This window comes from Austrofundulus limnaeus, unplaced genomic scaffold, assembly GCF_001266775.1.
Source record: "Austrofundulus limnaeus strain Quisiro unplaced genomic scaffold, Austrofundulus_limnaeus-1.0 Scaffold68, whole genome shotgun sequence".
In the NCBI taxonomy this organism is placed as follows: Eukaryota; Metazoa; Chordata; class Actinopteri; order Cyprinodontiformes; family Rivulidae; genus Austrofundulus; species Austrofundulus limnaeus.
This window is the reverse complement of record NW_013952470.1, coordinates 826,450-841,916: the sequence shown is the minus strand read 5'-3', so window position 1 is coordinate 841,916 and position 15,467 is coordinate 826,450. Positions and strand designations below refer to the sequence as shown.

The 15,467-nt window shown below is 36.7% G+C and overlaps 3 protein-coding genes across 3 annotated transcripts in view; 2 read left to right on the top strand and 1 right to left on the bottom strand.

Moving 5' to 3' along the window:
* Positions 1-2,938, top strand: part of otud3 (OTU deubiquitinase 3) — an 11,547-nt gene extending 8,609 nt beyond the window's left edge. Inside the window, 3 exon segments of the mRNA XM_014010350.1 lie at positions 273-405; positions 517-683; positions 2,010-2,938. Of these exon segments, the coding sequence (XP_013865804.1) occupies positions 273-405; positions 517-683; positions 2,010-2,198 (489 nt within the window). The 3' untranslated portion in view covers positions 2,199-2,938.
* Positions 2,939-3,885: 947 nt separating this feature from the next.
* On the bottom strand, positions 3,886-9,924 carry bcas2 (BCAS2 pre-mRNA processing factor). Its single transcript, XM_014010352.1, has 7 exons — positions 9,724-9,924; positions 9,488-9,580; positions 9,320-9,390; positions 8,003-8,164; positions 4,833-4,883; positions 4,665-4,745; positions 3,886-4,574 (listed from the first exon to the last, which is right to left on the bottom strand). The coding sequence occupies exons 1-7, from the start codon at positions 9,814-9,816 to the stop codon at positions 4,448-4,450; spliced, it is 678 nt and encodes a 225-aa protein (XP_013865806.1). The 5' UTR covers positions 9,817-9,924; the 3' UTR covers positions 3,886-4,447.
* A 589-nt stretch (positions 9,925-10,513) lies between these two features.
* On the top strand, positions 10,514-15,428 carry trim33 (tripartite motif containing 33; the record flags this gene model as incomplete). Its single annotated transcript, XM_014010351.1, is given in 3 exon segments — positions 10,514-11,131; positions 14,307-14,425; positions 15,275-15,428. Coding segments are annotated over 3 exon segments (850 nt in total), but the record flags the coding sequence as incomplete, so codon positions are not given.
* Between the last annotated feature and the right edge of the window lie 39 nt (positions 15,429-15,467).

Genomic DNA, 15,467 nt, shown 5'->3' with positions numbered 1-15,467 from the left:
ATATATATATATATATATAAAGTTCACACTTAGGATTTCATAACTTAACCAACAGGGATTCTCAACTCTGACACAGTTGATGTTTATTACACTAATATGTAGGAGCTATTAGCCATCATACCTGAAAACACTAAATAATATTTCCTTCTCTTTTGTTGTGTTTTAATTCAGCAACATATYGTGTCACATGTTACTTTGTTGGTGATAAAAGGTTGTTTTCCAGCTTTACCTGTACACAGGCATAATAAGCTAAGATGTTTGGGCTGTTGCAGAACCTGGAGAATTCACAAGGCCATCAGCGTGAGTTTGGAGACGGCCAGAGGGACAGACAGAAAAAAACATCTCCGACAGCATGTGAGGAGGAAAACGTAATCCTGAGCTCCATCAAGAACCGAGGAATCCAGGGTCAGAAGATAACGCTTGGAGATTTAATACCTTGAAGGCTTGTCTTTACAGCTACMTTTATATAAGCACACCATGTACTGTAACGACTGTATTTGTGTTTTTGTGTCTCAGGTGACGAGGAGAACTTGCTCCAGCTGAGTGCAGCAACAATCAATGCAGAGTGGCTCGCTGGTTCTGTGCTTGGCCAGCCCTGCCAGGGCAGCTGCACGACAGGATCCTGCTCAGTCTGCAGCGAGCGGAAGCAGCCAGCAGAGGGCAGCAATGCACAGAAACCTAAGGTGGAATAGCTTTTTAAAAAAACTACTTTTATTCTTGTTAATTTCAAAGACTTAAATATAAAGATCACTAGACGGAGCCCCGCCCATACCGTCCACTGGTAGCGTCTGTGACAACATGGAGGAGCAGAAATGGAGCCCTAACAGGGCAACAGCTCACAGCCTCCATAGAAACTAATAGATAAACAGCAGCTGAACCGGATCTGTTTCACAAATTATCTGTCATGTTTTTACAATAAATTAATAATTGTTAATTTCATTCAACAATCATGTAAAACAGCAGATACAGTATATACCAGAAAAATATATAATTTATAAGTAACAATGATCTAAACCAGACCTGAAGTCAGCCTGTAACTTAGACTTTAGCTAGTTGACAAATGATGACTTCAGCTAGTAATAAAGTATATTTATTATTTCTTCTTACTGTCATCAAAAGGTTACAGGATGAAACTTGTCTCTATTAGCTAACCATCTTCTTAACAAGTCAGGTTCCTCTAACAGAAACTTAAAAATACTCACATTTATAATATTATTTTACACTCTGTAGGTCTAAATATTAATCAGACATTTATAATATTATTTTACACTCTGTAGGTCTAAATATTAATCAGAGACATTTATAATATTATTTTACACTCTGTAGGTCTAAATATTAATCAGACATAACATTATTTTACACTCTGTAGGTCTAAATATTAATAAGAGAACAAATGAAGTAACATTTAATAGTTTGTGTTAAATTGTAGCATGATTCAACAGAGCTACACTCTGTATATATGCTCCACAAGCTAATATCTGCTAACCAGTTCAATAAATAACAGTGATTACGACTTTATAAGATTATTTTAATTTTAAACTGTTATATTATTAGCTTCAGTTCTGCTCAGATCACATTGAGCTAAATAAGGTCAAATCTGCTGACTTGTGTTGTGAAACGAGATGTTTTCCTGTTTATCTTCTGTTAATAAATCCATAACACAGCTTTTCTGACATTATTTAAAACATTAGATAGATTATATAAACTGTACGATATTAATAATAATTGGATTAATATTATTATTAATAGTTTTAATGATTTCTACATCGTCAGTCCTTTTTTTCTGCTCTGTCACCAACATGTACAGTAATGGGAAATCCAGAGTTTTGCCYKTTTAGCRTTAGCCRTTAGCTTCTCCAGCCGATCACACGGTCACCTGGTTTYTGMKCACTCCARCTGTTCTATAGAACCTCCTTGGTTAATTCACGTTTGTCCAAACAAGTTGTTTAAACGGAGCATCTTGCACAATTAGAGGACTAAATTGAAAATGCGTTTTTGTTTCTACCCAGCTGTCCAACAAGCAGAAGAAAGAGCAGCAGCGGCAAGAAAAGAAAAAGCGGCAAGAGGAGAGGCACAGGCAAAGGTTTCTTCAGGGTAAAGGAGGCCAGGACCAGAACCAGAACCTGCAGGATACTGTGACTTTAGTACCAGCTCTAAATACTCTCAGTATATARACTGGGACATGGCCAAAAAAATAAGCCCTCTACTTCAGCTACCAATKGCTGTTCAGTTTTGCACAGAGTGGAGTAAATGAATATATCACAAAGGATAACTTTTCTTAAAGAGAACCCTATAGTTTCTTTGCTAACAGTATAACGGTGCCTGCAAACCTGCGCGAGTGACAAGTGTGGAAGTTGGAAAACGACGACATGACGGAGCGTGACTATCAGTGTTTCTGTTGGGTTTTTAATCAAACTTCGTCCTTTAGTTTGCATCTGTAAAAACAACCTCAGACCTGGTCTACCTTCTTCGCTGCCTTTTTTTCTTTTTTTATTAATTTATTTTTCTGCAGGACGTCTGGCTTTTCATGCAGTTAATTCTGTGTAACAGGCTTTTTGATTTGCCACAGATCGGGTTGTTGTTCATTCAGGTCGTCCTGTTTGTGAATGAAAGAGGAAAATTATTATATCGCTCTCTGTTTAAGGAATGTGGGAACACTTAAAAGTAAACAACTTAATGTTTTTATAGTGCAAGATGATGAGTGTAAGATTTACATTTAAACTTGTCTGTAAGTCTAATTCAGTTTCCAGCTGTTTATTTATTTGTTTTCTCTTTCAGTTCCTGTCAAATGTAGCATCATAACTCACCAAGTCTGAACTCGTGAGCATTTGGTCCACAGATATCTAACGACACAAAGTATTTGTATATGCCATTAAATTAACAGAACGTTTTATTTGTGCTGCAGGCTTCAGATAGTGCCAAATAATACAATTTTTAGCCATGTTTTATGTTTATAAGTTACTTAATTTAAACTTTTGTTTCATAAATCTTAAGGATTAGACTGAAATCAAGTGAAAAAGCAGCGTGCTTCTCTCTGTGTTCATATTCTTACATTTGTTTGTCTATGCTTTGTCCAAAAATAACTTTAGAGGGGAAAAGAAATCATATTACATTTCCTACCACACAAGAGTTGTGTGTCAACTAAGCCAAAAATACCAACAAACATTTTGCATGTTAACGACATACAGTATTTTATAAACCACTGAGTGAATTTTAATGAAACTTGAAGGAAAAGTTTTATGAAGTACTTTGAGTCAACCCAATTAAAGATGGCTGCCACAACTTACTGACCCTACAAAACACAAACATAATTGTAATTAAGTACAGATATTTTTCTGAAATTTGATGCGGTAGTAGCTGAGCATCATTATCAAGACTTGCTCTGAAAGCCACGTCATCTAAGATTTTACGATTATTTTTTTTCCCAAAGTTTCACCAAAACAGTTTAAACTATCATTTCTCAACATAAGCTGATCTTAGTGGAAAACTCTGGTGTGAAAGGTAGCAGGTAATAAGCATAACTTAATATTGCTGCTTTTATTTTAATTTGTCTGTGCGTCTTTTGACATCTTTTGTACATGCTCAGTAATAAGAGATATACATCTGCACAGGTTTTCATATCAGTTACTGCAGTGATTCATAATAAATGGGACAGAACCAGAAGTGACAAAATCAAAACTAAATAATAAAAATATGAGTTTTGGTAAGACTTTTCAAAAACTTGGAGAAAATTTACCAAAAGTTAAACATGAATCAAACTGTCTAAAAAAAAGAATAATAAAAACTTGATACTGTTCGTTAGCTTATGACTCATTCCCATGTATCCCACTGAGAAGATATTAGAGTTTAAAAAGTACTGACACAATAGAAAAAAAATCAAAGGCATTTAAAAATATTAAAAGTTCGTTTTATTACAAACTGTATTCAAAATAAAAAATAAATTGAAGATATTGTAGGGTCACAAACATTTGTATTCAGACGTGACAAAGTATGTACACTAATTTACTGAAAGGCAACTTTAACTGAAACTGAAATATTTTTAAAACAAGTCATGAGGAGAATGAAGTAATAAGTACTGCTGCCAGTGTGTCAGGAACACAGAAAAACTACTCCTTAGCCAAAAAAACTGACTTTTTTTTTATCAATAGCTGTGTGTAGACTGGTAAAATAAATTATCTTTACCAAACAAGCCATCACTAACTGCAGGATAAAAACTGTGTGTGAATTATGTTCTGTGCTTTCTTACAGTAAAATGTAAAACATCTTGCTTTAACACATTGTTTTTTTTGTGGGTGTAAAATGTTAAACATGTGGTTTAAAGTTATGTGGACAGCTCCTTACAAATGTGACGGTAACATCAGACCAGTTTTTAGTCCAGGCAAATGGAAATCTGTCTCACAGAGATAGTTTAATTTCAGCTCAGTGATGGTGAAACCTCCAGATGTGATTAGAAGTCCTGCCGGATGTTCTCCTTGTTTTCGTCGCCCTGCTGCTGTCGGAGCTGAGCGGCTTCGTTTTCCAGTTGGACGATGGCCCGTTCGATCTCGTAGTTTTTACTCACGAGCGACACCCAGCTGTTACAGAACAAACACAGACGTTAGGACGGCTGGAAATCGAACGAGCATTTTGCCGAATGGACATAAAAAGCTTTTCAAACRACATACTTGGACTCCAGCTCTCGCAGTTTGGCTCCGGCTGCCAACTGATCGTTCTTACGTTGCCAGTTCAAGTCTTGAATTTGCTTTCTGCGTACCAAATCAACGGTTAAATTTGTGGGCGTGAAAACGTATTTTATACATCCCTTTAACGRAATTACGTTGTCAGCATTTTACCTGAATTTGTGAAGTTCCTTTTGAGCCATCTCAATCATAAACGCCAAATTACTGTGGAGAAAGAATACAGAGTTAGTCAGATCACGTCTTAATCAAGACATCTTTTTCCTAACACCAACTGAAGTTATTTAAAAATAAAGGTTGGCTGATCCAGAGAAGCCAGACTGAACAATCATCAGTGTTCCTCTGTGAAGAGGAACTATCTATGGAGAATATCTACCAACAAGAAAGCCTTTAATTAGGCTTTCTTGTTGCTGCTTTGAAAACACCAGTGGCTCACTGTGCTGCTAGCAGTGATGATGCTAACATGGCTAACATACTGTATATTAACTTTTTTTTTAGCTGATAAACTGTCTAGAATGTGTCTAAAATGTTATATAGTACTGTTTCTGTGCTAATTTTGATGTTTTTGTGCGTATTTGTTCAAATCTGTAATATTTGGTCTAAAAACGTCTTTTTGCTGCTCATATGGGTAGAGCAGTGGTACTGCAGGCTAATTTGCATATTGATTAACGGCTCTGCGCTGTGACGTGTCTTCTCCACGGTTTCGTCACAGCGGCTGTGTTCTGGTATAAAAGCCTCTCTCTAAGACACGCCCCTGCAGCAGTCAGAGGGTGGAACAGTTAGCAAGCTTAGCATGATCGTCTGTTGACCTTCAGCCTCGGTTGGGGAGAGCTGACTGCTGCGCTGCTCTCTCTCTCCCTCTCTCTCTACACACACACACACACACACCAGCAGTATGTCCTGCACAGCGAGTTGTAAGGATTTTTTGCGAAATTTATGGATTTTTAGGGCTCTTTGTACAGGTAAACGTCCAAAGAGGTTGACATGGAACCGGACCGAACTTCAGTCAAACAAGACCCAACACTTTTATTCCTGATTTAAAGTAGCGATCTTGTGAGCAGCTGCAGCTGTATGCTTTTATTTTTTTCTGTCAGGCTGTCGGAGCGCTCCACCTCCTCTGTCCCATACTGTGGTCATTCTCCACGTAGCATCAATTATGCTAATGCTAGCTGCCTGTCACGTTCTCTCGTTCTGGCCACAACTCTGCTCTCTACCCCCCCACGGTTTCATCACAGCGCCTGTGTTCTGGTATAAAAGCCTCTCCTTCCCCACCCACACCCCCTCCCCTACCCACCCTGATGCATTTTTCAAATATCGCCTTGGAGCGGAGTTATCTTTTCACAGCGGGGTAAGATACACTTTAACCACATGTGCACAACTSTCAGAAAAAGTTTGACGTGATGGGATTTTAGAACTGCTTCTTCAGCTCTAGTTGTGCATTACTGGGTTTTATCTGCAAATACTGCACCTGACCTGACTGATAAATGAGTGCTTTTATGTTTGTGACTGCTACAGCATCTGTGGCCTCCATATAAATATTCACTTTGAATCTTTTACTGTCCAATGGCAGAGAAAATTGTAATCGGTGCTTGGGCAGCTTTATTTTCCACAGGCCAGTTGTTCAACAGTAATCTGACTGGATTTTGGATAATGGATTGGATAAAATCTTGAAAATGGGTTGTCCAAAAACCGATCGCGTAATCCAATCCTGGATTTTAATCTGGATCAAACCCTCAATTTGTGGTGTTCAAAACATTTTATTTTGATTGAGATTACTCTGATCCAAAGAAATCTGGATTATTCGGATCCCAGCAGTTTATTGGATTCAGGGATGATTTCAGGAGCAAAAACGTTATTTAAATTTAATTCCAACTTGTCAAATAAACAACATTCATCATAGATTTATACACTGCTCAAAAAAATAAAGGGAACACTTAAACAACGCACGCTAAGTCCAAGTAAATCAAACTTTTGTGAAGCACATTCAACTCTGTACAGAACAAAGTACTCAATGCGAATATTTCATTGATTARGATCGGGAGTTAGCRTGCGTTGTTTAAGTGTTCCCTTTATTTTTTTGAGCAGTGTATTTATTTACTGATTTTTTTACCCAATTCTCTAGCCATTGCAGGTGAAACCATGGACTACTTTACACTACAGACATGTAAGGCAGAAATAAAAATAACCCACTCATTAAAAGTCACAACGCTGACTTATAGTATTTATTAAAATGTAAAAGATATTTTAGTGTCAATTGTTTTCTACATTCTTAGCAACTTTAGAAAAAAAACATTGACTCTTAAGTGTTCAAGGCCCACAAGCAGGATAATCTGACTGAGTCAATGCCAAAATTTCCCTCTTTTTTATTCCAATAAATTGAATAACTTGATTTTCTTTTTTTTCCCCCAAAACCAACTTGAACAAAGTTTGTATTATTTTCTTATTTGATTTTAGCTGCATCCAGTAAAATGGGTTTTAATACAATTTGGGAACATTTTCGATTTAATTTGTACAGTCCAAAGATCATTGTTCAAAAATAGCTTCTTGCATGTCCAGTCACTGATATGCTGTGTGAATGTCAGATGTACGTTTTTATTTTCATCTGGCTCAGGTGCGTCGTTCACCTCATCAGAGACGGATGGAGACGGACTTCACTTTGTAGCCTTACTGTGCAGGACAAAGTGAGGACTATRTTGGACACTTGTTGGGGAAAACACAGTTTCAAACTTGAGTCATTCCACAGAAAAAGACTTAATGTGTGGGTTTTATTTCTGTTTCGAGGTTGACATTTTAAGTTTAAATTTTTTGCTTTTTTTTTTGCTTTTTTTGTGAAGCAGATATAATATGACTGGTCATAAGATAATAAAAAAGGGTTGTTTGTATTTTCTGTTTATGTTTCTTCAAATAAATAAACTCATGTTGGCGATTCCACCATCTTTTTCTAGCATTTAGTGTGATAAGCAGTCTCATTTACAATGCTCAGTTTCCAGATTTGGTCATCTTTAAAAAGTTCTGGATAAAATTGATCCAATTCTCCTTTTTTTTTTTTTTTGAACTGGGATAATGGGTAGCAAAAATTTCAAAATCCGGATAACTTTGATCCAGGTTTCCATCGTTTTCAACAACTGGCTCCAGGATTAGATGACAGCACAAACCATAATACAGCTGCTGGATTGCAGCGTGGCTGACAACATAAAACCACTGAAGGTCAGGAGCTGAGCGTGCCAGCTTCTGATTCTGACCAATGAAAAATACCTTGACCAGTACACTAATCTGATCAGGACATCCYTAGTTATKATCTTGGAGAAAAAGCTGATGTTGCTTACTCGTTGTAGACTTTCCAGGCATTGGTTCCATACTGAGACATGAGCTCCAAGTTCTCAATTCTGACCGCCTGATGCTCCAGCTGAGCCATTGAGTTGTTCACACACTCCTGCCACGCTGTAATGTCGTTCTTCTGGCCCGATGAAGGTGCTGGCAACTCATATCTTCACATAGATGGGGGGAAAAAATGTCTGAATAAGTTACCAATATTCAGAAAAATAAAGTTTAAAAGAAATCTTTAAATGTAATGATTTGAAGCCTTTATTGTGAAATCATTACTACAATCTAACAGTTAGATTTTTCATGATCCTAAAGCAGGGGTGCCCAAATATTTTCCCCGAGAGGGTCAAAATGAAAATCTATCCAGGTCTGCGGGCCAAATGCAGTAATATAATACATGAAATACAAATACTTTTTTAAATAAAATCCTTTATTTTTAATGATTAAGCTATGCAATGACCCACTTTTGTTTTCGTCTGTGCACTTGGAGAAAGTCTGCCATACACTCAAGTAGCAAAGGCTCATGGGACATTTCATAAATTGATAAAATATGAGTTTTTGTGGCCTTATAAAGTGTGCAAATCTACATGTGGGGTTAAATAAGATCTAAATATTTCTTATCATTTCATGTTTCATGTTTAATCCTAATAAATCAAAGATAAAGTCAGCACCATGAATGTAAACTACCTTCACTACAGCCCTTTTATATAGTCATTTGACCAATGGAAATACTGTGTTTCTACATAACACACTGTAAAAAATGAAATGTTGGATTTACTTAACCATGTTATGTTACCTGGTTCCACTTAACTGAGTTGAGTAAATTCAAAGCAATATACCAGTTTTTTAGCCAAAGAACATGAGTATGTTGCTTTGAATTTACTCAACTCAGTTAAGTGGAACCAGGTAACATAACATGGTTAAGTAAATCCAACATTTCATTTTTAGAGTGCAGGTTACAACCTTGTAACTTTGGCAACTGTTGGTGGGCCAAATCAAATGGCTTGGCGGGCCAAAATTGGCCCGCGGGCCCCACTTTGGGCTCCTCTGTCCTAAAGAATAACTACGTACAAAGAAGTCTCACGTTTTTCTATTTCATGTAATCTAAAGGTTAAAATTAGGGCTGTCAAATGATTAAAATTTTTAATCTATTAATTCCAAGGTAGCTGCAAATTAATCACGATTAATCTTAAACTTAATATAATTTTTTTTAATTTTTAAAGCCATAAGAAGACAAAAAGAAAAAAAAACTGTACATAATGTGTTACACGTGATTTTTTAGATATTATTTATTTAACCTTTATTTATCCAGGATTTACCTTTTCATGCTCAGAAGTTCAAGGGGTTGACGAGCTGCTAATCGTTCAAATTCATTCCTCATAATTTCTGTCTGAAGGGTGGAGGGGGAAAAAAAACCAAGTGATTTTTAAATAATTGTGTTTACGGTGTAAAAATCATAAAGAAGAAACAGTTTTATTGACTCTCACCTCAAAGGCAGAGAAGTCAGGTGTAGGTAGGTAGCTCAGGTAGTTCTTTGTGGGTCTGTATCTTCTGGTCTCTTCCTCGACCAAAGCTGCGGCCTAAACAAACAAGASGAGGTTAATTACAGAAACGGGACACCTTTGATCGCTAAAACGTCACACCAAAACGCTCCACTCCATCGTGTTAGCATGCTAAGCTAACATGCTAACTTAACATGCTAAGTTTGTATCCTGAGACTCACTGCTTCTCGGACACCTGCGGCATCGTAACCTTGGTCAAAATAAGGTAAAGCATCGACAAACACTTCACCGGCCACCGAAGCCGTCCCGGCCATATTAATCAAATTATGGATGAATTTGTTGTACTCGCACACCGCTGTAGCTGCTCCAAAAACTCTGGGACTGAGTAGCACTTCCGGTGTCGGATTTCAAAATAAAGTCCCCGGCAGCTTGATGCACAACTTGCAAACTTTGCAAAAGGTTTCGGCCTGGTATTGAAAAATAAAGTAAGAAAAAAAAATAAGACTATGAATATGTACATGTATCATTGCGAAAAAAAATTCATTTATTGCTTACTTGCTTCCATAAAAAAGGCGTTTAATAAAACAAAACAAACAAAAAAAACAAACAAAACAAAACGTAATTTTAATCATGAAAGCTGAAGCTCTGTTTTCCTCAACTCATTTTTTGTCCAATTCTTGTGCCTGATTACCGTGTTGTGCATTTAAAAAAATAAAGAAATTGAACTGTGTATCAAACCTTTATTGTTGCATATTATTGAAATTTGTAGATACTGGGACATTTTCAACATGTTTATGTGAATTCAGTGTAGTCACGCGTAAAAATAATGTATTTTTTCCTGTGAGAGTGAATTTCACTGAACCATTTATTTATCTAATAACGTAACTTTTAGGATGATAGATTAGATAGATAGATAGATAGATAGATAGATAGATAGATAGATAGATAGATAGATAGATAGATAGATATTTTTACGTCATGACGTAATCATACGTACTCCTGGTTCGAGAACTTACGCCAACGTACGTGCGGCGGTTCTAAGAGGAAGGAAGATGGCGGACAACAAAGGCGAGGAAGATATGGAACCGTCAGCTAACTCGGACTCAGTGCCTTCGGCGCCAGCTAACGAGCCGACGGATTCAAAAATCGAAAACACGGTAATGGTAACAGAAGCGACAACAAAGGGAGACGCAGAAACCGAGCCCCCTGATAAGGCTGACGAGGAACCTCCGCCCAGCGCTGGCGGTGAAGCAGTGGACATTAGCAAAGACGAGGCTGCCGTTGCTGCGGCGGGAGAAACCAATGGCAGCCCGGCGGCCGAAACATCGAATAGCACCAACGCGGAGCCGGCGTCGACCGAAACCCTTCCCGCCGTGGACGCTTCGGTCGGCGGATCAACAACCGAAACATCTCCACCTCCTCCTGCTCCGGCGGCCGCCACACCGGTATCCACTCCCATTAATCTACTGGATACGTGCGCAGTGTGTAAACAAAGTCTGCAGAGTCGAGACTGTGAACCGAAACTTCTGCCTTGTCTGCACTCATTCTGCCTGAAATGTATACCGCAACCAGACAGACAGATAAGCGTACAGGTGCCAGGACCGCACGGGCAAACTGACACGCACATAGGTGAGTATAAGGATCCACCTGGCCTGTGCAGTATCATCTGTCAAGCGCTTTGGAAGCTACTTTCTGTTAGAACCATTGGCTTCAACAGTTGCTGGGTAAACTTCAGTGATTTGGGGTAACAAGTGACTTTATATATTAAAACACAGGTGACTATGACCAACACTGGAGTTGGATTTCAGACTATTGTTTCACACACACGTGGCTCGCCTGAGATTATATCCAGTTTCTTCAAAGAAGGTTGTTCAGCTGTTTGCATATAAGTGGCACAAATCAAACTTTAATTATAATCAGATAATTAGGAATTTTATTTCGATGAATGTGACAGTAATGCTTTGTAACAAAAGTCATGGTGAACAGCAAGGTTTTTTCTTTCCAGCTCCTGCTGCAGTGACATTGAATGGGATGCAGATTTACTGATAAAAACACCACTGCACCAAGAGCTTTTTTTTAAACACTTGAATGGGCAGAACAGACAAATACTTGAATTCACAACTATTAACCATGGCTTCATACAAACTCRGATCTTGCTGGAGTTTAAATTTGTRGATATTTAARAGCCAGCTTGYAATGGGTTACTGAAATGACATTTTCTAGTAACGTTAATGTTTTTATCCTGAAATAATGACCTTTTTTTTGCAGTCGGAAGATCTTCAGATGTTTGTTTTTTATGCTATGCAAAATACTTTGTATAATATATATTATAAAGTATGCATATTATAAAGCTGCATCTTTTGAAAAAAACACAAAGTTGTTTATCAAAAGATGCACCTTTTCCTGTTGGTGATTAAAGCTGGTGCATTTTTGGAAGGCATGATTGCTATTTATCTGGCAAAAATCCTAAAGTCAGCAGTGCAAATGCTCCAGATTGAAACTTTACAGTGGATTTAACCTAAAGCTAAATCAAAGCCTCTTTCTTAAACTTTTGTGTACTWCAAAATAAACGGCTCAAAGCACATGTTTTCTTCCTATGATTAAATTTATTTTTGCACTAATTCCTAAGAATTGCATCTCCGTAATGTGTCCCCTAAAGGTCAGTTGAACAAATCAAACAGGTTATATGTGGGCAATACACTGTTTGTTTTTATCTTTATGTTTTGTATATGTAACGTATAATAATAATGCTTGAATTGACCTTTCGRTTACAGTTTTGGTTAAGTTTTTGCAGCACTCATTTGTGGTCAGTATATGAATAAATGATCAACTGACCATATCCACTTAAACAATTGAATCTGTAAATGTTTTTTATTAACCAGATTTGAACAAATTATTAACATAACCTAGTTAAATGGATTACAAATTACCCTGTTTATTACTGACTCAATGCTTATCTAGGATACTTCTTACTTCTCTACTTAATTTGAATAAATCTTCATATAAATTCACTCAGAAATTGATTTTCGTTGTATTTGTGCACCTGTAATGCTGCAGTCGTGTGGTCAAAATACCAAAGATTTCTCACCCTTATCTGTTACAGATCCTTTTTTAATGACGTAAGAAATTAAAAGATGTATTCRGCATTTATGAACAGTCAAACAAAAAAACTATTTGATTACAGTCATTAATAGATATTTGTAATCTCAGCTGGGAGAAACTTAAGGTGTTTCATTTATTTTCTAACTTATATCTGAATATTACGTAGCCCATCTGGTGACATTAAAAAATAATAATGTATGTACACACATTATCTAGTGGCGACAAAATAGTTAGTTAATGCGTTGACACGAAATAATTCTGAGTAGCCAAATAAAGTATCTCTTGCTAATTACCCCATACATTGTGTTTTATTCTTATCAAATTAATTCAAACGTAATCTAGTTGCCATGAGATAGTAATGAGTGGGCATACCTTTATATATATATCAAATGTCAACCGATGGGCTCCGTAGAATATTAAGTTCTGTCATTAAAAAAAAAACATCAGATGCACAAACTCGCACACTGTCACAATTAAATGGTAGTAACTACCAATACCAAACCGAGCTGAGAGATGTAATATTTTWACCTTTCTACAAAAGATTGATCTCATCTTGGTTCAAACAATGCAACATTTATTGCATACTTATTGCATGTATATATTGTGGGTTTTTTTGGTTTGTGTTGTTTTATTTATCTATCTTTATTCTTCTCACCCTCTCCTGTATTGAGCTGCAGTAWTGTGCAAATTTCCCCACGGTGGGATCAATAAAGTTTTAGCTTATCTTATACTTTACACATGTTTTAKTTAGTAATTAATTTTTTTTGTATTAATGTATGTCTGTATTGCGTACAAACATGGAGCCGTGTGTGAGGTGCTTCATTTCARAGTGGCACAGCTGTGTTGTATGTGTGTGTGTGCTCTTTTGGGGTTGTGTGGGTTTCTGAGCACAGTCTCTGTCCAGCTGTTTCCACAACCAAAAACACACATGCACGCACACACACACACACACACACACTCACAAGGCCCATGCAGCTGGAACTAACACAAACCGGCTGTGTGCTGCTCAAGCCAGACTACACCGGTTCAAACTGGCTTAAACTGGTTTGTACCCCAGATGTCTGGCTTTTTTTATTAGGTCTGGGGGGTTGGGGATTTATGGGTTTATGAGGTATTGTAAAGCTGCATATCTTTCTAACTTAATTTAAACAGAWATGAGATCTTTAGTCACGTGACAATTATTGAACTTAAGTGGCAAATTGAATTCGCTGAACTAATTTTTTGTTGGCGCCAGTGTTTGTATCAATATTTCCTCTAATTTCATTAAGAAAGTTAAAGAGATTAAGTGAAGCAGCCATTGTTGTTTGGCTCTGGGATTTAATATTCTAATAAAAGTGCCAAAGATGATGTGATTGAATCTTCCGGAGACTGAAAACTTATTCAATTAAACCTTATGAACAGCCAAGGCATTCCCACTGTGCAAAGATTTTTTTTAAATAAAAGAAACTTACTGAAAAGACACGATAAAACAAAGAGTCAGCTAAAGGCCTCTTTTGTTTAAAGTAGAACTATTTTTGTAATGAACATGAAACTGGAGGCTTTTTAATCAGGTACTAGATGATCTTGTCCTTGATAAAGATGACTAAYTGTTGTTTTTAGGTTTCTTTGAAATTTTCTTCAAAGTTCAGTAAAATACAGGTTCAGTTTTAAGACCAGACCTTTGACCTGCATGTCCTCTGTTCTTGTCACTTTTTGTCTCCAGTAAATGTAATGCGCTGTTCGGTTTGCTGCCAGGACTACAAACAAAGCGACATAATAGACAACTATTTTGTCAAAGATACCACAGAGGCCACCAGCACGTTGGATGAGAAAGCTGCACAGGTATTCTGAAATGYTTATTAAACTGTGTAAAATGAATAGCCTCCATTGCTTTTATGCTTTTCATTGCTTTTTGAAGAACACACAGCGTAGTTTGGCATTTCTGAGATTATTTTTTAATAATGTAAAAGCAAAGATTGATGTCAGACTTTTTAATGAGAATAGAAACGCTTGCGCTTCGTTCAATAATTAAAAAAAAAAAATCTTATCACTCGATATGATTTTTCTTTTATATGTAATCATAAAAACCAAGAGGATGGAGACGTGGCTGATTGAAAAGTACAGCATAAAGGATCAGTCTTGGTGAAAAATGGATGCTTGTTGCAGGAATTTTCTTTAACCCTCAGTGCAGCATTAGGAACACGCCCACATTTACTTTCTTTAGGGACATGGCATATTTCTGCTTTATATATTGCATAATTAAAAGACTTGACAGTTTTTAATTTTTCATTGGATCTTGCAAGACGTTTTGGCAGAGTTTCACTTCAATTTAGCTTCATCTAATTTTTTTGTCTAATTAATTCTAATCAAATTCAAAGGGCATTTAGCTTAAATTTTTGCATAAAGTTTGTTTCCCACGTAGCATAATATATCTGTTACACAATATCTTTTGATTCTGTTTAAAATTGTTTATTTTCAATGTTGTCATGCAAACAAACAAACGTTAAACTACCTGACGTAAAGACGCTGTTAACGTAAATACAAACTGTTCTCAGAGACGCTCATTCTTTTATTTTTTTTAACCACTGTCTTTTGACCATGAAACACACAGAAACCATATAAACAGATTTTCAAGAAAGTCCACTCTTGATTCCTTGTAGTTATTTTGAATTCTTCTTGTTTTCCCCCAAGGTGTGCACGAGTTGTGAAGACAATGCTGGAACCATAGGCTTTTGTGTAGAGTGTGGAGAATGGTTGTGTAAGACATGTGTGGAGGCCCATCAGAGAGTCAAAATTACCAAAGATCACAAAATACGTACAAAGGAAGATGCTGATGCTGCTTCTGGTAAGATTACTTCTGCTCATTCAATATTATATATATATA

What these genes read in the sequence shown, in the direction of transcription:
- bcas2 (XM_014010352.1), bottom strand. Translation starts at nt 9,816, where the DNA reads ATGGCCGGGACGGCTTCGGTGGCCGGTGAAGTGTTTGTCGATGCTTTA. An exon ending in CCGCAGGTGTCCGAGAAGCA is followed by an intron (nt 9,581 to 9,723) that starts GTGAGTCTCAGG and finishes TTGTTTGTTTAG; the next exon opens with GCCGCAGCTTTGGTCGAGGA. An exon ending in AAGGAACTTCACAAATTCAG is followed by an intron (nt 4,746 to 4,832) that starts GTAAAATGCTGA and finishes TTTGGTACGCAG; the next exon opens with AAAGCAAATTCAAGACTTGA.